Consider the following 22,501-nt stretch of genomic DNA (forward strand, 5'->3'; position numbering starts at 1 on the left):
CTGACTGGGGTATAACCTGCCACACTCACTTGTCAGTGCAGTAGAAATAATTTGCAGCTTTTTGTTTACTAAAGCATTGGGTGATGAAACTAAGAATGCTTTTCAAATGAGTGCCAAAATAGCGGAATTTACAAAGGACAGAGGTTAGAAGGCAATGGAAAGAACAATGTGAGGTAACATACCAACTTTGCGATAGACGGAGAATGTAAGCTCAGAACACAATCTGTGTTTCTTAGCCAAGTTCCTTTATACATTTAAAAAGTCCATTTTACATTTTGCTCTATTCTAAAATTTAAAAATTACATTCAAGTTTTGTCTGACGACAATGACAAAGTCATTGAAAGTACTAGCAATTTTATTAAAAGTGTGTGAACTTTAATGCTGTGAGATTTTTAAACAATTATTCATTATAGTTTTTTCCCACATAATCACAGATATTTTCCTTTGTTTGAAAGTTATTTTCTTATGGTTATTTCTGTATTGTATTTTTATGATGGAATTTTGTTAAAAACTTTTTACACTTATGTAAAAGAAGTTTAATATTTTGTGCTGTTTTTAATATTGAAATTATTTTTTTGTCTATATTAAAATTGATGAAACAAAAGATGGTGTTTAAAATATGTGAAAAGTACTTGTTAAATTAAAACTTGATACTGGTTAATAAAAGTTTTGATTATTTGTTATTGTGTAAAAATTAACTTTATAATAAATACCAATATTTATTTAAATATTATAGTCAACAATTGGACCTTGTAAGACAAATCGTCCTTCTGTATTGGATTCTGTGGGAAGAGCTAAGTGGGATGCTTGGAATTCTCTGGGTTCTATGAATCAGGTATTGGTGCAATATTCTATTTTATACTCAATTTTATACTCATTGACAAAAAATTACACACCAAGAAGAAGCCATTGGAATTGAATGAATCACTGGTCCACGAAGAAATTTTACCAGTTTTCAGCAGAATATTTGATTGTACTGGAACAGCTGACTATGGGTGACATCTAGATTACTGTATGTACTTTATTACGTACATTAACTCTAGATAAGCATAATTCATAGTCACGTATAATTATTGGTTCGTATAAAATTATTTATAATTTTTGCCAGACCATGATAGTAAAAGATTGATAAACATTTGTTGTAGATGGTATGCTGCCAGTCTGTAGCAGTCAATGCTTCTCAGTCACAGTACCAATGCAAATAAAACAATGTTAGGGTGCTAAAAATGCTTAGTGGTGATTATACATGCAAATTTTCCATTATTAATTACCTGCCAGTAATGCAGGAAGAGAGAAATTTCTGTAGCAAGACTTTCATCAGACAATCCTCTCTGATAATTTGCCTTGTCCTCCAGATCCTTCCTGCTGTATGTGTGTGCCCTGACATCTCACATCCTCCAACACAACCTTGGTCAGATCAAAATGGCCCAAATGGCAGGCAGTATGTGAAATGGTCATCCTCCTTCCATCAGCTAAATGATGTGGCTTTTTTCAAACTTCATTTAGCTATGCATAATGTCTTTGACTATGTCATACAGGCAAAGACATTGTCATTCAAAGACTAGTAAACAGGCACTAAAAATTCTGAAGATGTTGAGCTTGTTGTTTTTAGGCATTAGTGGTGTTATCTGGTATGCAATCAGATCACAGCTATAATCATTTACATGCTTGTCTGAGATAGCTGTTTACTGAATTTTGCAGTAATTGAACCAATTCTTTATGGGTACATAATTTTTTGTCAATGAATGTATATAATTTAATTTACTTATTTAAATGTTATTTTAACTGTAAATTTAACTTAATTATAAAAAATATTTATTACTTTATATCCTTTATATGGTATAGTTCAGTGTTGAAACATAAATAAATAGAAATTTGAGAATAGAAGACAAAAATCTTTTTATTTGAAAGATTTTTCTTACTTTTATAATTCATTGTGTTTGAAACTTCCAAATATGTATTAAGTAATTTAAAGAAATTATTCAAAATTTTCAGAAAACATACACTAAAAATGTAACAAAATGGATATAAATATTTTTATTAATATAAAGCTAATATCAGCAATATTTGCTAGATGCAATCTCTTACTTTTGTAACCACCAAAAAGGGGTTTGTAGGCAAATAAACAAATTTATTGTGTCCTTTCAATCGACATTCACCAGAAGTCAAGAACTCAGAAGACAATTTTAATTCACAGATCTTTATTTACAGATCTGTGAATTAAAAGCAACATGCAATGGAGAAAAATTTCAACATGGGATAGGTTAATATATTTTTTCGTACATAATTGGTTATCCGAAAAATAAGTTATTCGAACAATTCTAGTCCCTAATTGATTCGGATAAACGATGCTCTGCTGTATTTTCATATCCAATTGTGTCTGTTGCACTTAATAAATTTAGCTCAATTTCAAATACTCTTGGATATCTTATCCCAATTAAGATATATTGCAGTCATTTCGTGACGTCTCTATCTAATATTTGATGTTCTGAAATTAAATCCAATTTTTCATGTCTATTATGTTTTTCAATGAAGGAACTAGGAAATATATAAATTGGAAATTAATATGAGAAAATTAATTTGTCTGTGAATTTGGAAACAAAGCCATTAGTTAAGTTGGTTCTTTGACATAATATTTCAGTGAACATGATTTCTAAAATGTCTAATAGTGTTTTTGTCTATTGTTGAACTAGAAAACATTTCCCAAGCAACTGACATGGGTTGTTTATGTTCTATAAGGAAAAGAATAAATATATATTAAGGTATATCATTTTTATTTTTTATACATCCAATATACAATACATGTTTACGTAATAATATATATTGAATACAGATTGAATATATTTTTATATTTTGTTATTAAAATTACATTATATATTGTTATTGTATATAATTACAGTTTAAATTTAAAGTTACATATTTAATTTTTTTATCAATGATTTAATGCATTTTCTGAATCCTTTTTTGTTTCATTTAGTAATATTCAAAAGCAGTTTTTCTATAAAAGCTGGATGCATAATTTTTTCAAAAATTATTTCTACAATTGCACTTCCAGCTTTTATAGTAACACTCTGTTTACCAAAATTATATATTAATATTCCAATATTTCCTCTATTATCACTGTCATTTACTCCAGTATTTATTAATATGTTATTTTTAAGTGATTCTACCATAACAATTATTAGGTATTTTCAGTGATAAATCTGTGAAAATTAACTTCTGTTCATTTGATTTAATTACATAGTCATTATTACTAAAAGTATCATATCCTGCTGCCATTTTGAAGATTTTTTTAGGAATTTTAACATTTCCTGATAATTTTTTTTTAAAATACACAATTTCTAAAATAATATAAAAATATTATATGTTACAATTAATACAGTCACATTTGAAAAAATTGTTATTATATAATGGTGTAGTTATTTTATTATTTGTTTAAAAAAAATCTACATTCAAAATTTTATTATGCAGTAACCTTATCAATTCTGCTTTTTTCTAGGCTTGTTTTATGCATGGATATGTTGTGCTATTAATACAATGTATTATATATATAATTTTTTTTTTCTTCTAATATTTATTATAAATTCATATTGTGATAACGGTGATGATATCAAAGGATCTGTAAAAAGGTTAAAAATAAAAACTAATAAAAAATGAATGATGATATTTCATCTATACTATTATCTAAAAGAAATTTTTTATTGTAAATTGGAGATAGGGATATTTTATTTTGTAAATATGTTGTTACTATGTTATTTTTGCTTTTAATTTGATATTGCTGATGTCTTAATAGTTGTTTATTGAATAAAACCTCTTTATATTTATCATGATTGAAAGTTTTACAAATGAGTTTTTAATTCTTTTAGCTATTTTTTTTATTTTGATTATAAAAAATGTAAGAGTACATTTTTGTTTAATAAAATTTAAAAATAAATACGATGGTACCTCAGTATACGACTTTTGTTTGGTATACGACTTAATTCAATTATACGCACCATTTATGAACAAATAGCACTATCAGTGTACTAGACCAGACTAGACGTTTGCAGTGCCACGGTCTATAACTTTGTTAAATTTCTTTTGATTTTAATTTGTAAGTAAAACTTTATTATTTTTATTAATCATGAATTGCAAAAAGGCAAATGAAAAGCAACAGAAAACTAAAAAAAATGACTAGAATCACAATGGAACTGAAAAAAAGAGATTGTTGAGAAATATGAAGGTGGCATGCATGTTTGAGATTTAGCTGTTGCATACCGTATCCCGAGAACGATGATATTGACAATTGTGAAAAATAAAGACATTATTAAATCTGCTAATGTTGCGAAAGGGGTTAAATACAGAACTGACTCCAACTTCAATACCAGAGTAAAATCTACACTTTCTTTCTTAAACCTGTTACCGGCGTGTAATGCGTATAAGATATACAGCAGGTGACAAATGTTTTTGAACTATCACATAGTTCTTCAGGTCAGTTAGCTTAGGAATGTTTCTGAATGGAGTGCATGGAATTCGACAAAGTCAGTCCTGCCTGACATGCGCGGTTGTGTGTTGGAGGAGATAGCTGCAGGTTGGCATCTAATAGGGACTGCTAGGCCAGTGATATACTCAGCTCCTCCTTTCGGTTGATGCATGTGTGCTACCTGGCCAGCTCTATAGATAGCAATGGTTTCTAGCCATTTAAGGTGTTCCTGGTGGGGTGTGTTGATGATGACTGCAGCTTTATCAAACTGTGCCTCGACTTCTGGAGTGGACGCATAGGTAGCAAAGGCAGTAGTGAGCTGCCCATGTCGGATATCCACTTGGTGTTCCCTTATACGGGTATTTAAGGAACGTTTGGTAGAATCGATGTATAATAAGTCCTTGCTCCACCTGTTGTCTCTAATTGGGATGGAATAGATGCCAGGGGGGTCTTTTTCATTTTTTAGGATAACGAAAATTGTGGGACATCTCCTGTATGCTACTTGTATTCTATGTTTGTTGGCTATCAGTTTATGCACTGTTTTAAGATAAGGGTTAAACGTGATGGGAACACGTGTCAGGCTCTAAGTCGGCATTATCATTTGCGGTGGAGGCATGCTTCGAGCATTGGTATCATTTGACCAAGCGGCACATCACAGTCAGGTACCCGTGCTCGGTTGCTGTTTTCCTAATTCAGGCTAACTCAGTCGTTAGAAGGGCATTTTCACATTTCTCAACCAAGCAAGCCCTAACTACAGCATTAAAAGCTGCTGCCTAGTATGAGAACGGGTTGCATGAATTGGCTGGTATGTACAGTACAGTACATAGGGGTAGCAGACAGTTTGTGGTACACTGATGTATGGATGTTGGGTCCTACTATTTTAATGCCAATGTCAAGAAAATGGACCTCTTCTGTGCTAGCCTGCTCCATTCCTACCATCAAACCGAAAGGGTTGTTGTTGATGGCTTGCACAAAAGACGCCATGTCAGGAACCTCCCTCCACATGATGAAAATGTCGTCGATGTATCTTTTATAGACCAAGATGTTAGGGAGGAAAGATGGGAGGACCTTGCGTTCAAGCTGCCTGATGACCATTTCATAAAGGTCCCCGGACACTTTTACTGATGTCATTTTTCTGCATACGTTTCCCACCAGGCAGTGAACCTCTGCTTAAGAAGGTCAGGATGATGTGCCTCAATAGGGCCATCCGGTCATCTAGGAAGCTGGTCTTTGCTAGATTGAAGGAGCTAATTGGGATCGAAGACTCCTTGTTCCACACACATCCGGACGTATTGGCCCGAGAAAATACTAGATTAGTTCCCATCTACGAACGCCTATCTGCCAACCTGCGGGAACATTACCGCAGGAAGTTAAGTTGGGTGTTGAAGTTTCAAATCGGTCTTGCCGTTTTACTTGTATACATATAAGATAAGATAATGATTTTTCACATGAATAAAATTTAACAATTTCTTTTTCTCCAGTTGGAGTAGATAATTTTTGATATTTATAATCTTTTAAGGTATGTTCTCTTTGAAAACCACTGAGAAGTCTTTTACAGAATTTTCATATTCCTGAATGTTCTGGCATTAATTTGTTAAAATTTCTAATTAAGTAGTAATGTGATTTATACAATAATAAATAAATTTCTTTTTAAAATTGAAATTTACTAATATAAATTGGACAAATCATTGTTTTATATAAGCTATATACATTTATCATTAAACAGTTTCTTTTTCGAAAGAAAGAATATACTTAACACTTACTGGAAATTTTAAAGAATTTATATTAAAATATTTTAAATATTTAGTACACGAATAAACAGAATTATTTTATTTTTATATATTCCTAAATGAATATGTAAATACAGTCGATTCCATTTAATTGGGTCACCAGTAGTTAATTGAGGCAGCCACTTTTTTGGACAAAATCTCGAAGAACGGAAACCAAACTAATAAACTAATACATAATTTAAGCGCTTAATTTGGACAGCAGAAAAGGAATTTAGCAATTTTTGATATTTTAGGGATCTTCCGAAAACGTAGTCCTAACGGTTGGCGGAGACAAAGCAATTTTGTCTTTCTCTCGGGCGGTTAGCATAGATGGACATATCACACCGGGATCCCGTCTGTGGCAGATCTGAATGGGAGCTACAGACTCTGCTCCGGATTGGACCCGACGATCCCCTTAAAAACGAAGGGACAAAGATTCCCCAGACAATTTTTCGCAGTCTCTCGACCAAGTTGGAAGACAGTTACAGTTCCCTTTTCCCTAATAGAGTTTCTTGCTTGGTTTAATAAAGCATTAAAATAGGTACCTAATTATTATTTTTAACCTACTTATTTATATACTTACGTATTACATATTTTAGAATTTATTATTTGGCCAAAATGAATTAGTCCCAATTAAGCAGAATAGACTGTATATAATATAAATTATCCACCTAGAGCCATATCTTATAGATTAGTTAATTTCATCTAAAATTGTTTCAAAAGTATTTGTTAGTCTTTCGTCTAAGGAGACAAAATATGTTCAACTGAAGGCACAACTACAAAAGTATAAGTCTTGATATTCAACGTTTTCAGTCAGAATATTAACAAATTTTACTGGAGTGCAAAACGATTATTTAATGAAACACATCGTTTGATTTCCAGCAGTATTTTTAATGTAATAAAAACGTTTTAAACATATTCATTGGTCTTCTTCAGTTAGAACTAACGAATAAATAATACATAAAATAGCGTTTTTAAAATAAAATCGAACAAAGACCAAGCTGTATTGTGTTAAAAATCGAACAAATACAAAATTACAAACTCAGGTTCTAAAATTTAAACGTTATATAATATAAAATTTAAAAAGAAAATAAAAATGGATAATTAAAATTTAACTTTTAAACTAAACGAAACATAAATAAATAAATAAAAACAACTAATAGTCTATAAGTGTTAAATTTCACGTTTCAAAAATATATTTTCACGCTGTGAATGAACTGTCTTCATCTCGAAAGTTAGTACAGTAGAGCATCGATTATCCGACTTAATTGGGGACTGGGGTTGGTCGGATAACCGAAAAGTATGAAAAAATACATTATTGGTATATCGCTACTAACCTATCGCATGTTGACGGCCGGATGGCCGAGCGGTAAAGGTGGCAGCCCACCGCTCTGGGGGACCCGGGATCGAATCCGAACGGGTCGAATAATCCCCAGGAATTTTTCGGGGGTGGTCCGTTCGGATATGTCGGGCCCCGTCCCTCACCACCCGGTCGCCCCATTGTGGGCCTGGCCGAACCCATAATGGGCCCTCAGGGCGGAAAGAAAAGTTATGTATATTATTAGTATATCCTATTAACCTATCGCATGTTGAATTTTTCTCCGTTGTGCGTTGCTTTGCGTTGAATTTTTAACGATGTTAAGCCTAACAAAAAGTTTTTTAAAAATAATAATCGTCGCTATTGTATCGTGAAAAATTATATTGAACATAAACGTACTCGGCAAAAATATATATTCCAATAACCACCACCTTATAAGTTGCTGAGGAAATTTTAATTAAGAAAACTAACGTTTTCGATCTATTCCATAGATCATCTTCAGGTTCGAACTGACGAACAAAAATAATTCCAAAGAATGGAACACAAAATATTTAAATTCAAAAAACCGACAACGGAGCAACTAATTAAAATTAGAATTAAAGCGCAAAAAATACATAAATATAAACTAACAAACATAAAACAATACCAAGGTTATTAGTACACGCTAACATCGTTTAACAGATAATAAAATATTAAAGTCCTCCAAATATGAAACACATCGCAAGTCATGAGCCATTTGTAAGTCTCTGAATAGCAAACTTCCAAGCTGACGGTAATCCCTCAGCGTCCCTGGCGTTAATGCATCTGTTGTCAAGTCTACTCTTATATATTTCAATTTTTTCCGCCATCTTTGCTAAAGTTGGAGAATATATTTGCTTGACGATTTTCGCTTCTTCCCATCCAACGACGGATCCTTCGGCCTGGGCCATCTGGGCCAGAACAGTTGCGTTAGAACTTTTCCTTACATCATATTTATGCTCTTTAATTCTTACACCTAGGTTTCTCGTTGTAACCCCTATATAGTCCTGTTTTAGACCTAATTGCTGGTTTTCATAAGGGATCCTATAGACCCCAGCTTTATCTTCTTTCTTAATCTCCTCTTTATCAGTTCTCAGAATTTTGTAGAGGTTCGGGGCTCGTTTTAAGATCAATGTTGATTTTTTAATGTCAGCTATCTCCTTCATAATGCCCCGTACATTTTTGTTGAATGTAAACTTAGTATATCCACTAGGCCTTTGCTTAGAGGTTCTCGCGTCGTTCTTTTCAAACTTCCTCACGATACCATTAATTACGTTTCTTCTGTAGCCCAAGTTCTCAGCAATTTGCATGATCCTGTCGATTTCGCAAAATTCCCTCGGCAACTTATAAGGTGGTGGTTATTGGAATATATATTTTTGCTGAGTACGTTTATGTTCAATATCATTATGGCGGCACCGGTTGAAGCATACAAAGAGTACAGGAAGTTAGCGATGAAATTGGTCAAAGCTAATTGTAAGTTCGAATTCTTAAGGGAATGTTTGAAAAACAAAGTTTTTCCCATGTCAATCTTCAGACTCTCCGTCCCTAAAGAGTGCCACTTGCTAAAGTTCAGATTTTGTCTGGCGTGTCTAAGAAGGTCTATTAAATTAGTAAGAAATAAAAAATACGGGCTCCTGCGTCGCCTCATTGACCTCGAAGATAAGATTTTTGAAGAAAATCCCGAAAAGTTAATAGATATTAATGAAGGTGTTGTTGGTCTTACGGATAATATCCGTAAGAGTTTAAAAAAGAGCTATGTTAAGAAAATGAAATGGATTCTTAGTAAACAAAGCACGAGAAAGATTGGAAAGAACATTACTACATATGTTGTATGGGACCAGGTTCAAGTTCCGGAAAGAGTCAAGGAAGTACTGTGCAACGGCCCGAACTTCGTCCCCGAGAACGCAGCGAGTTGGGAAACCTCCATCCAAGAGATCGAAAGAGGATTAGTTGGCTTAGATCCGATAGAGAAAGATTATCTACGTTGGAAAACGATTATTAAAAATCCGGAAAAGTGGAGAAGAGGAAGGAGTGAAGACAATGACATCCGTTACACTAAACGTTGGCTGAAAGTAAACAACTTGGTGGCTACAAGAGCGGATAAGAGTAAACAAATAGTTATCGTGAAAAGGCAGACTTATAATAAAGCATTGGAAGAGTACCTCGAAGAGACAGAGTGTGTTAGGACCAACGATAAAGTAGTTGAGAATATAGATAGGAGGCTCAAGAAACTCGAAGGAAGTAAGCTCTCGACGATTTTACCGTTTATCAAGAAGTGCCGTAACTCTAGACCTGGGGTCCCAAGGCTATTTGCGTTTGCTAAAACGCATAAGGAAGGCAAGAGAATAAGGCCAATTGTGGAAAAATTTAAAGCCCCTACTTTTTTCTTAGAAAAAAGGTTGCACGGTTATCTTTCCTCCCTACTGGAAGACAGTATATTGGTTGCAAAGGATCCTACGGTAGTAGTTAAAGAGCTGCAAGACATAACTCTGATGGATGAGGAAGTGGGTACTATATTAGATTACGAGAGTATGTACCCATCCGTAAAAATTGAGTCCTGTTTGGAAGCGCTAATGGAATCCTTATTTAAAGTAAACCCAGAGTTGTTATACCACAGGGACGATGTTTTGGAGATGGCTAACCTGGTATGCTGTGAATCTTTCTTTGGCTTCGAAGGCCATACTTACAAACAGAAGAGGGGAGTTCCTATGGGAAGCCCTATGTCGGGGCTTCTATGCGAATTAGTGGTTAAGAAAATTGAAGAAAAAGTTCTACACAGCTTCAGGAACAATATAGTTTACTACAAGAGATATGTTGACGATATCCTTATAATATGGAGAAGTAATCGAGGAATCAGTACCTTTATAGAAAGAATTAACGATAACGAAGACGGCCTACGTCTGAAACTGGAGCAGAAAAGTTCAGTAGAGATACACTTCTTAGACATCAATATCACTTTTAAGAGGGAGCATCTATCCACTAAAGTTTATACTAAACCGACGCATAGCCCACTCTACATCCCGCCACAGTCCAATGATCCATTTCGTTACAAATTGGCAGCCTTTCGTACCTTAGTCAGGAGGGCTTTTACTTATTGCGATAACGTTATGGACAGGGTTAACGAAATCGACAGGATCATGCGAATTGCTGAGAACTTGGGCTACAGAAGAAACGTAATTAATGGTATCGTGAGGAAGTTTGAAAAGAACGACGCGAGAACCTCTAAGCAAAGGCCTAGTGGATATACTAAGTTTACATTCAACAAAAATGTACGGGGCATTATGAAGGAGATAGCTGACACTAAAAAATCAACATTGATCTTAAAACGAGCCCCGAACCTCTACAAAATTCTGAGAACTGATAAAGAGGAGATTAAGAAGATAAAGCTGGGGTCTATAGGATCCCTTATGAAAACCAGCAATTAGGTCTAAAACAGGACTATATAGGGGTTACAACGAGAAACCTAGGTGTAAGAATTAAAGAGCATAAATATGATGTAAGGAAAAGTTCTAACGCAACTGTTCTGGCCCAGATGGCCCAGGCCGAAGGATCCATCGTTGGATGGGAAGAAGCGAAAATCGTCAAGCAAATATATTCTCCAACTTTAGCAAAGATGGCGGAAAAAATTGAAATATATAAGAGTAGACTCGACAATAGATGCATTAACGCCAGGGACGCTGAGGGATTACCGTCAGCTTGGAAGTTTGCTATTAAGAGACTTACAAATGGCTCATGACTTGCGATGTGTTTCATATTTGGAGGACTTTAATATTTTATTATCTGTTAAACGATGTTAGCGTATACTAATAACCTTGGTATTGTTTTATGTTTGTTAGTTTATATTTATGTATTTTTTGCGCTTTAATTCTAATTTTAATTAGTTGCTCCGTTGTCGGTTTTTTGAATTTAAATATTTAGTGTTCCATTCTTTGGAATTATTTTTGTTCGTCAGTTCGAACCTGAAGATGATCTATGGAATAGATCGAAAACGTTAGTTTTCTTAATTAAAATTCCCCCAGCAACTTATAAGGTGGTGGTTATTGGAATGTGAAAAATTATTTCTTTATTTTCCACAAAATAAAGATAAAATAAAAAATTAAGCATGGTTTAAATACTGGCCTTCCTTTCATGGTCGAGCCAGTGCTGTCATCTAAAACATGCAAAAATTTAACAAAAATAATATTAAAGTAGCCAAGACATAACCAAATATTGTAGCGCCACATCACTAGCGGACATTTGAATTTGTCGACTAGAACGCGGTCGGTCAATCGATAAGTCGGTTAATCTGGGGTCGGATAATCGATGCTCTACTGTACTTGTTTGCTTTATTCTGAACTTTAAATATATTCATCACTTCAAAGTACCAGAGAGTGTTAAGATTTCTATTTAGTCGAATTATTGCTGCATCTTCCCATGCAACTTTTGTCTTGCTCCCTGGAGTCTTAGATGGCTAAGACTTTTTTTTTTTTTAACTTTTTTCGCCCTGTGGGCACTAAGAGGGCCTCTTTTAGAAGGCCCATTATGGGTTCGGCCAGGCCCACAATGGGGCGACCGGGTGGTGAGGGACGGGGCCCGACATATCCGAACGGACCACCCCCCGAAAAATTCCTGGTGATTTTCGACCCGTTCGGAATCGATGCCGGGTCCCCCAGAGCGGTAGGCTGCCACCTTGACCGCTCGGCCATCCGGCCGTCAGATGGCTAAGACTGTGCTTGTGCTGTTCGTGTTCTTATGTTCCTTGAGTCTTGCTTTCGGGCTCCTCGCTGTATCTCCCACATACGTACAGTAAGTTTACGTTGAAAATGTCGATCTTCTAGAGGGATGGAGTATACTCCCGGTCGGTGGAACTGTTACCTGTCGGTTTATCATTTCTGAATATATTAAAAATGGTACGATTTCTTTTATACGCTACTCTTACGCTGTTTTTCCTTGCGACCTCCTTTTGGATTTTTTCAAGTGTGGGAAAGTAATTTACCACGCGCCTCCTTCAGTTATTCTGTCGCGAGGATTTACTTTTTTGTCCGATTATATGCCGGAATTAGATTGCGTATTGTTGTCAATGGATAATCATGCTGTACGGCAAGTTTAACGATGTAATCTAATTTTTTTGCTCTACTGTAACGCTTGTATAATGCATGCATCTGAACTCCGAGACTTTGATCCGACGAGTTGTACTGTACGTGTGAGATCCCAGACAGATTACAAATCTCTCGTTAAATGTACGAAAATTTATTTACGTGTGTTCGATTCATTTACGAAAATATTTTGTTATAAAAACGTGTGAAATAGATCTGTTGCGAATGTATGAAAAATAGTACGATCGATCCCGTGAGGTCACGGGTTGGAATGTTTAGAATGACAATCGGAAAGATCGAGCTTCGACTCCGACGCTCGTAGACACGACAAAATTTAGAAATAAACGAGAAAATGTGGCATTCCTTTAGAAGAAAAACTATCGCATTGTAAGTAATAATAAACATTAAAAAATTCTTAGGTGTCAGAAAAGAAAATATCATCGCATGAGACACGAGCAAAAGTTTCAACGTTCAATTGCGCATTTCAACTTCGACTTTGTTCGCAAGTTCAAAGTTCACTTGCGGACAAAGTCGAAGAAAGATGTCAAATTGATTAACGGAAGGCGATCCGATCTGATCGTCTAATTTCATCTGGAAACAGGAAAGTGATCGATCGGGGGTAAAGACAGAAATTGGGATCAATCAAATTTAGAATTTCGGGGAGAAATCCTTTGAAACTAGTGATAGGATGATTGATCGGACATTTCCGGAATAGAGAAAATCTCGTCACGATTTCCTATTCTTAAAAAAACGATTTTTTTCATATTTTATAAGAAAATTAATTAAGTTATTTGTTTTACTCGAAGATTAAAAGTTTTTTTAAATTACGATATTAGTTTATTGGAAACTTTTCGTGTCGACAAAACAGAGTACGCGACGTTCCCCCACACAAGAGGTGATAATTTTTAAATGTTTGATATGCTGAAATTTCATTTTAAAAAACGTAAATTTTAGAATGTCCATTTGAAAAGGTTTGTTTCGCGCCAAATAAGGAGGAGTCGTAAAAACTTCATTGTAAAATGGAGTCTTAAAAAAACTTTTTTTTTTGTAAGGGGTCGCAGATGAACGGTTAGAGATTCGGGGGAATCTAGTTAATATTTCTACGGATAGAGGGCGTTAGTGTTACGGATCGATAATTTCGAGGGGCAGATACGATATTTTCCCCTGGAAGGTTGTTTACCCAGTCTGAGACCGACTACCATTAAGTTTACCGTTAATCTGTGCCGAGGAAGTCCTATGGATAGGTCGAAAACATTTTCATTATATTAAACTACTGCCGGAAGTCAAAAGGTGTATTTCATTTTCTTTATATATTAAAAATTTGGTTAATGTTACCTATGGTTTCAAGATGGCGGCTCGTCTGATTCCAGCAAGGAAACAGTGGGGATGAACGTTCTAACCTAACCTAACCTAACCTATTCTAATAATTTTGTTGGTAATAATTATGGTAATTTATTAGAATAGGTTAGGTTAGAACGTGCGTCCCCACTTCTATTAGGTTGAGTTCTAAATAAGTTCTGTTTTCTAAACTGAAATTTATTTGCTAATAAAATGTACAAAAATAGGCTTAATCTAACACACATTCACCATTATTATTAATGACTTCTTGCCATTTTTTAGGCAACTTGTCAATTCCCCTTGCTTAAAATTCTGGTTGTTTTGAATCAAAAAACTCCTGGATGAACTCCTGAACCTGGTCATCAGTTTGGAAGCATTGCCCCTATAAAGCATTTTGCAGTGCCCGGAAAAGATGGAAATCTGTTGGTGTCAGATCCGGTGAATATGGTGGATGAGGCAAAACAGACCAGCCAAACTCCAAAATTTTTTCTTGTGTAATCTTCCCTGTGTGTGGCCTTGCATTGTCATGCAATAAGGTGATCTTTTTTCTGTTAACAAGTGCAGGACGCTTTTCATGAAGTTTTAGCCGAAGTTGCTCTAACTGCTATACGTATACATTTGCAGTAACAGTTTCATTGCGTGGCAACAACTCAAAATGGATAATTCCTCGACAATCCCGCCATACACACAACAAAATTTTCCTTCCATGCACACTGGGCTTAGGGTCTGGTTGTGGCTGATCATTTTTGTCAACCCATTATCTTTTTTGAATAATATTTTTATATGTGATCCACTTTTCATCTTCCGTAACAATTTTAGCCAAAAAAGATTCCTCTTTTTGCCTAGAAAGCAAGGTAGCAGGCTATCGACCTTCTGTCAGCCTTATTCCATTCACTGAGGTTATTTGGAACCCAAACTTCAGCTTACTTACTTTTCCTAGTTTTTGGAGGTGACGATTGATGATTGATTGGGATGTGTGCAGCTTATCTGCTAACTCCCTTGTCGTTTGCCATGGATTCTGCTCAATCAGGACCTTTAAAATGTCATCGTCGAAGTCTGAGGAGCGGCCTGGTCTTTCATCATCTTTTAAGGAGAAATCACTAGAACGAAATTTTGTAAACCACTTTTGAACTGTTCTGTCTGAAATTACACCACTGCCGTAGACATTGCAATTTTTTTTTGCTGTTTCTGTAGCATTATTGTCGAGTTTAAACTCCCACAACATGATATGGCGTACATGCACTTTCAAATGTTCCATTTTAAATGAATTCAGAAACAATTTTTTATTACATTATTGACACCTCAGTGTTAAAATTTACATTTATAGACTATTTGCTAATAGCCACTAATAAAACTCAGTTGAAGCAACACAACATCTGGCAAGTATTTGACAGTCATTTACACCTACTCGCTAACGGAACTTATTTATGACTCAACCCAATATTTGCTGGAATCAGAGAGGAGTCACCATCTTGGAACCATAGGTAACATTAACCAAAAAATTTTCTAATATTTTCAAGCAACATAATAGAATCACCATAATTTGAAATTACAGCTCTTTAACATCTAATATTCTAATATAACTTCTAAAGGATGTTTTTTGTAAAAAAATGAAAACAACACTTTACATATTTAATTTAGGATAATTTTTTTAAACTCATGCTCATCCAAATGTTCATCCATTGACTCAAAAGCTTTTTTATTTAATACAATACTTAAATTCTTTTATTACGTTTATATCATGTTTATTTGGCAGATAAGCTCCTTTTCTTCTTGTTAATGTGATGCTAGTATTATTTTGAAATTCTACTATTTCCGTTAACTGATTTTCAGTTATTCTAATTTTATATGGAGGAATTTTTGGTTGCAGGATTTCCGTGCAGGTTATATTAGTTATCTATTACGATGACACGTAATTTTTGCAACGGAATATCATTCAGAAACCTTCTAAAGCCATTTTTTTGTTGTTTTTGTTTTCGAACTTTGCAACATATTTTTCATCTTGAGAAAGGTCTTTTAACAAGACTGAAAACGTTTGAAGTTAATAAATTTGGCTGCAATTTAAAGGTTTTCGAGTAAGTGTTTCTATTAAGAAATAAGACAATACGTATCAACAGCTATAGCAAAACAGCCCTAGCCCAAATCAGGAAACTATGCACAAAGTTAAGGGCAGTGGCGTAGCAAACATAACTGGCACCCGGGACACTACACTTTATTGGCACTTCCTCTCCCCTCCAGAAACATATACCGTATTTTACGGACTATAAGACGCACTTTTTTCTTTGAAAAATTGCCTCCAAAATTCAGGTGCATCTTATTGTCCGTAGTGTCTTATAGTCCGTAAAATACGGTAGTTTGTCTTGGAGACCATTTGGGCGCCCCTCTGCGAGTGGCGCCCAGTGCATGATACACCCCCTGCATCCCCCTCGCTACACCACTGGAAAAGGGATAAAAATCCTCTTAAACTGGGTCAAAGGGCATTCTGGGATAACCAGAAACGAACAAGCCGACCTACTTGCAAAAAAGGCAGCTATGGCATACCCATCTCTCTCAACACCCTTCCATCGAGCCTGGTCAAGTCCCAACTAGACAACATCATGACTCAACTCTGGCAACAGAGATGGGAAGCAGAAAAAACAGGCAGACTTGCCTTTAAATTTTTTCCAAGCATCCAGGACAGGAGGCACATGTCTTTTTACCATCCAAACTTCATTACCACCCAAATTGTTACAGGGCACGGGAACTTCAAGACATACCTGAAGCGTTTCCTGAACAAAGGGAATGGGAAATGCCCTTGTGCCCTCGCTGATTATCAAGATGTTCAGCATATCATCTTTTTGTGCACTAAATACAAACACGAAAGACGAATTTTAGCGAGCACTCTGTATGACCATGGTTTTCACTGGCCATGCCACTTGAAAGCCTTTTTCACCAGTCAAAAGACCCTACAGGCTCTTGAAACTTTCATCAGAGCAATGAACATTCTAAAGTATAACAGCTAGGTGGACTTTTCTGCAGTTCCCCTCTCATTAGAGAGGGTTGTACATACAAATTTTGAATGGGGCCAAAGCCCCATGGCAAGACAGCTGTTGGGGACCTCTTCTCATATACTGGCTGTATTGTACAACATGCGATTTGTTTTTTTTTTTTTTTCCTGTTACCTCCAAAGCCATGGAGGCCTTGTCTTTTGCACACACACAACTGTTTTAATTATTATGTTACCTCCTAAGCCATGGAGGGCTTTGTCTGTTTTCTCCCCAAAGTGGTTGTTCATACACGTTTTGTGTGTTGAGCATCAAGGCAAGTTAGCCGTTATGGGGCTCTCCTAATGCCTCAAGTTGTAGAGGCAGTTATTCTGTACACAACTATATGTTTGTAATTTGTATTCATTGATGTTTACAGTGTGCCACCCGAGAGCCAATTGTATGTCTCATATTTCACACTTTCCTGTCATTCTTTTCTTTTCTTCACCTGGGATCAAATCTGGATGGATCGAGAAATTCCCAGTCCAGGAATTTTTCGGGGGGGTGGTCCATTCGGACATTTTGGGCCTTGTCCCTCACCACCCAGTCACCCCATTGTGGGCCTGGCCAAACTTATAATGGGCCTGCTAAAAGAGGCCCTTTTAGTGCCCACAGGGTGGAAAGAGTTTTAAAAAAAAGTACCTTGGTACTATTTTACCCTGGTGTCTTTAATCATTAAATAAGGTAAATGTTGTAGACTGTGGATTGGGAAAAAAATTCTATAATTTACAGTTTTTAAAAGGTTTATACAAATTTTGTGTAAACCTTTGTTTATGCCCTTTCTAAAATATTGTGAGATCCGGAATTTTTATAGACTTTTTTTTTTTTTTGTTTAACTTGTAAGTGTCAAAATATTTCCCCTCCTATTTTAACTAACTCATAACCAGGAAAAGAGATCGAATGTCCCATCAATAACTATAGAAATTTATAGAGATTTCCTTCAGAAATGTAAACATTCTCCCATCTAAACGTCGTCAAGCAAATATTGCTAGATATAAGTTTATAGTTATGTTCGATTTCTGCACTTAAAAGGTGTTCCTGGGACCATAATAAACCTCCACACTAAAGTAATCTTTACCTCCGACAACATTTAATCACATGACATATTTTTCCAAGACGAATCTATATAAGCCCGCTTCGTCCCCCCTTCTGGGGAGTCTCTCGTCGAACCTCTAGGTTGGGACAGTCAAGAATTTACCAAGGAACAGTATCGCTGAATTTGCCTTTATCAAGTGTGTGCTTGGATCTAGTCATGACTCTTTATAATTTTGTGTGTCAACAGAAAAAGGACTTATTTGAACCTCCATGGAATCAACAAAGAGGAATGAGAACAATTCATGTAAGCTATCTCTTAGCCCCGTAAACTTGTACTCTAGAGTTAGGGAATCTTGAGATTTGATATTCGTTTTGTAATGTTTGTAATATCCAATAAATCTTTGTATTCTTGTCTTTGTTTAAATGGTGTCATTGCTTGTTTATTGCTTATGCCTTACCGATTTCTTCTCTTACCTCCTCCACTCGACCTGACAAAAAGAAACTAGACAGAAACATAAACTAGCCATCCACTATTTATTACCAAATAAACTGCATTATTATAATCACAACAAACTACTTCAAACAACCTTTAATCTGCAGTTAAATTACTTACTTAATCTAACGTTTTTGGTTAGCTTTACTAACTCTCTTCAGGATCGACAAAAGACCGTTATTTCAAAAAAAAATTTTTACAATTTTGAATGCTTTTAGAATTCTTTTAAAATTTCCGGCTGCGCAATCTCAGATCATTCTCTCACAGCTGCATACTGGCCACTCTCCAAGCGGATGGGATTCGATACGATTCTTTAAAATTAATACTTTGCTCTTTTTCATTGTATTTGCAAATACACCACGCCTCTGTATATTTAAGCTGTCTTCTGTTTGTCACTTTCTGTATAATTTCTGCATCGTCCCAATTGATAGACACCTCAGCCGGGTCCGCTATCGCATAGTTCACTAACGCTGTAACAGGTTGCCTGCATCTTACATTCCTTTTGTGTTCCTCTATCCTTACTGCCAGCGATCTCTTAGTGGCCCCTATATAATACAGCTCCTTATTCTGCCTTTTGTCCTGCACCGGTATTCTGTAAACCCTGGAACCTTCATTCTGTCTGTGGGCGCTTTGTCATTTCGTAGCAACTGAAATACAGTAGGGCTCCTCCTGTATGCTATTTTCTTATTTTTCTCTACTCCTATTCTTCTATATATGTTGCATAATTGAGCTCTATACTCCGTTATGGTAAATTCTTCTTTTTCTCCCTTTTCTTTATGCTTGTTAGTAACTTTGTCTATTTCTTGCACCAAATCTTTTATTTTGTTTTTCTTTATTCCTACTCCTTCTGCCAGCTTCTTGATGTAATTTAACTGCAGATTAAAGGTTGTTTGAAGTAGTTTGTTGTGACTAGCCATCCACTGACAAGTAGGCAGTTTTCACCAAACTGTTGCCGAGAGAAGAGGTACGACTTTGTCTTAACTCTGCTACCCACAATATTATTAGGAATAAGATAGATTTTTATAAGATGGATTGATTTGTGTTTGGTAGAAATTTATAGCTGTGGAATCCATAAGTTTGTTTGTTATGACTCTATTTAAAGAAAGACAATTTCTATAACAAATGGCACAATATCGAAAGGACATGATCTGGAAAGTGTCTGCATCTTGTTTATTGCCAAGAACAGGCAGCCATTTATAGATCTGAGGGATAAACTGTTGATCTTTAACAGAGAAATAGGCCATCTCCTCTAATACTAGAAAGATGTGATGAGTCTGTCTTAATAGATAAACTGAGAAGGACAATCAAAAGTCTCCAAATGGTAAATTATAGAAATTGCCTATGAAAATTCAGTGCAGTATAAAAATACTGAATACGAGGACTTAAAATTTCTAAATAATCTATAAAATTTTGATGAGGAAAACATAGCAGTTAAAAATCGTAAATTTGCCAATTGTGATAAGTAACACAAGGAATATATGTAAACTTTTGCATTTTTGCTGATTTCTAGTATAAGGCTCAGATATTGTCTGTGCAGCCAACAACTTTTAAAGCAACATTAGATTTTTGTGATACATGAGGAGACAATAGAAAATTTCATGCATAATAAAAGAATATAACAACAGCAATCAAATTTGGGAAACAGAATTTAAAGGCAAGTTTTTGATTAGTTGAGATTCAATTTAGTGAACACAAAGGAAATGAATGAGATATGAATCCTATAGATCAGAAGTCTCCAAATGTTTTTGACTATCAATCCTTTCAAAGATTACTCAACCTTCATTGACCCTCTTCTTATTTGCTAATACAAGTATGAGCCTGCAGAAAGATCTGATTCAATCAGAAAGAGAAACCAAAAATCCAAAGCATCGCGATCAGATCAGAAAGAGAAAACAAAAGTCACAGTCATCGAACATTGAATAATAGACTGGCTCAGTGCCAACAATGATGGTATAAAAACCTGATCGACTTTGGAAAGGGCACGATCATCCAGGAAGGTCTGAATCCAGTGTCTCCAGTCCCGGACATAAGACTGATTCCAGCTTCCATAGTCCAGGAGGTCGTCGCATACGGTCATCGGACCACATATCAAGGTATATCGACTTTGTAAACTCTCTCCCACTAGAAGTTAGGCACGCGATTAGCGATAGGGATATTTTATCTGCATTTTGGCAGTAGATATCTGTATATCTTTATTTTATGTGTATTTTATTGTATGTTCGCTTTTGTTACTTAATTAATAAACCTTTATTGTTATTTGTCAACCCTGTCTCCTGTCAAAGTAAGAACGCCTGTCGACTTACTGACGCACCTCACCACTCGCTTTTGCCCTCTTAGCCATCCAACGACAACGAGGTCGGGTTTTACCAACCCGTGCAGCGTAAGTGGTCAGCGAGGTTTTCCCCCTGACCCTCTGCTTATCTCACACAAGTATTAATAATAATTAATGAATCTGGTAAGCCAATATTAATCCATACCCCATTTTCATAGAAAAGATCTACTTACAGCATGCAAATTTACAATATCCTGAACTTTCATATACATAATCCATTGGACTAATATTTTTAATGAATCATTTTCAATTAACCTACTGGAAAAATGTTTTATAAGTTCCTTTTGGGTTCCATGTTGTAGATAATCTAGTCAATTTTGCCAGGATAACAAGGACAAACTTTAGATTTACTTTTACTTTGTCTTTTAATGGATCTTTTATAACCAATATATTTTTGTTGTTTTCATCTTTCATTTTCAAGAAATAATAAAACTTCCTCCAAAAGCAGATAGAAGCTCTTCAGGGCATTGTGGCAGGACAACCAACAAACTTCTGTGTAATCAGGATTCTAAATCTTTAAGGAATGAAGTAAATTGGTGACAGTTAAACAGAGAACTTAGTGAATAAGGCAATGGAAAGCCCTGATTTTCGGTTTATCTGAATACTCATCTTGTAATTTTCTCGTCAGTCTGACACAAATCCTCTAGTTTCACCCATCATTGATTTAGCACAGTCAGTTGTTTCTGAAACAAGCTTGTCAAGAGGAAGCTTACATTTTTCTAAAATGCTCCATATGGCATCAAAAATATCTTTGCCAGTTGTTGTTCTGTGAAGAGGGATAATTTCCAACAATTCTTCGATGATCCTCATGTTGTTATTGCAACAACGGAAAAAATACTGCAACTTGTGCAACATTTCTTACATCCATGCTTTCATCAATCACAATTGAAAAGTATTGGACTTTGGTAGATATTTCCTGTAGTTGTGAACTAACATTATCTGTTATTCATGTAATTCTGTCTGCCACCATATTTCTTGATAATGAGATATCTTGAAATGCCCACCTTTTTCTGGACAGACAAATTTGGCAGCTTTTATCATACATTTCTTGAGTAAAGAATCATCGGTGAATGATTTTGAATGTTTTGCTAATAAACTGCTTAGTTAGTTACGAAATAAATAGCTTATTTCGTAATTGGCTCTTGTTACTGATTCATTACTTTTTATAAATTTTGTAAGCACTCATTGCTGACTATTAAGTGAATTCCTCATTGTTTTTAATTGTTCTTTGGGATTAGCGCTATAGTGTTGCTTAATGTTGTATTCTTTAGCAACACTAATTGTTTCTTTGCAGATTAAGGATGTAATTTTATTGTTCACTTCCACACAAAAATAGTTTGACTCCTACCTTGAAATTTTCTTCCTTTCATCATCAACCTTTTGTTTTCTATTTAGTGTTGAAAGTAACATTTTCTGTATAAAAACTAGGGTTTAAATTTAAATTTTAAAACTTCAAATAACTGCAACTACATATACTTACATTTTTTTGAACAAGTTATAAAAGAAAACAACCCACATATCTTAAACACCAGTGAGACCAAAGAAACTAACACAAATTCCTTTTGTTAAAATTCAAATAAAATATGGTTATGCGCCTTGACTGTGGCAGCTGTGCCTACCCACCATATTTGGCTCTGC

The 22,501-nt window shown here is 35.2% G+C and overlaps 1 protein-coding gene across 1 annotated transcript in view; it reads left to right on the top strand.

Moving 5' to 3' along the window:
- LOC136980184 (enoyl-CoA delta isomerase 2-like) overlaps nucleotides 1-22,501 on the top strand; it is a 50,807-nt gene that overhangs the window by 11,556 nt on the left and 16,750 nt on the right. The window contains exon 3 of the mRNA XM_067276242.1: nucleotides 737-835. Coding sequence (XP_067132343.1) covers nucleotides 737-835 — 99 coding nt within the window. The remainder of the gene's footprint in view (nucleotides 1-736; nucleotides 836-22,501) is intronic.

The sequence above is a fragment of the Centruroides vittatus genome, unplaced genomic scaffold (genome assembly GCF_030686945.1).
Source record: "Centruroides vittatus isolate TY-2023 unplaced genomic scaffold, ASM3068694v2 contig_680, whole genome shotgun sequence".
Classification (NCBI taxonomy): Eukaryota; Metazoa; Arthropoda; class Arachnida; order Scorpiones; family Buthidae; genus Centruroides; species Centruroides vittatus.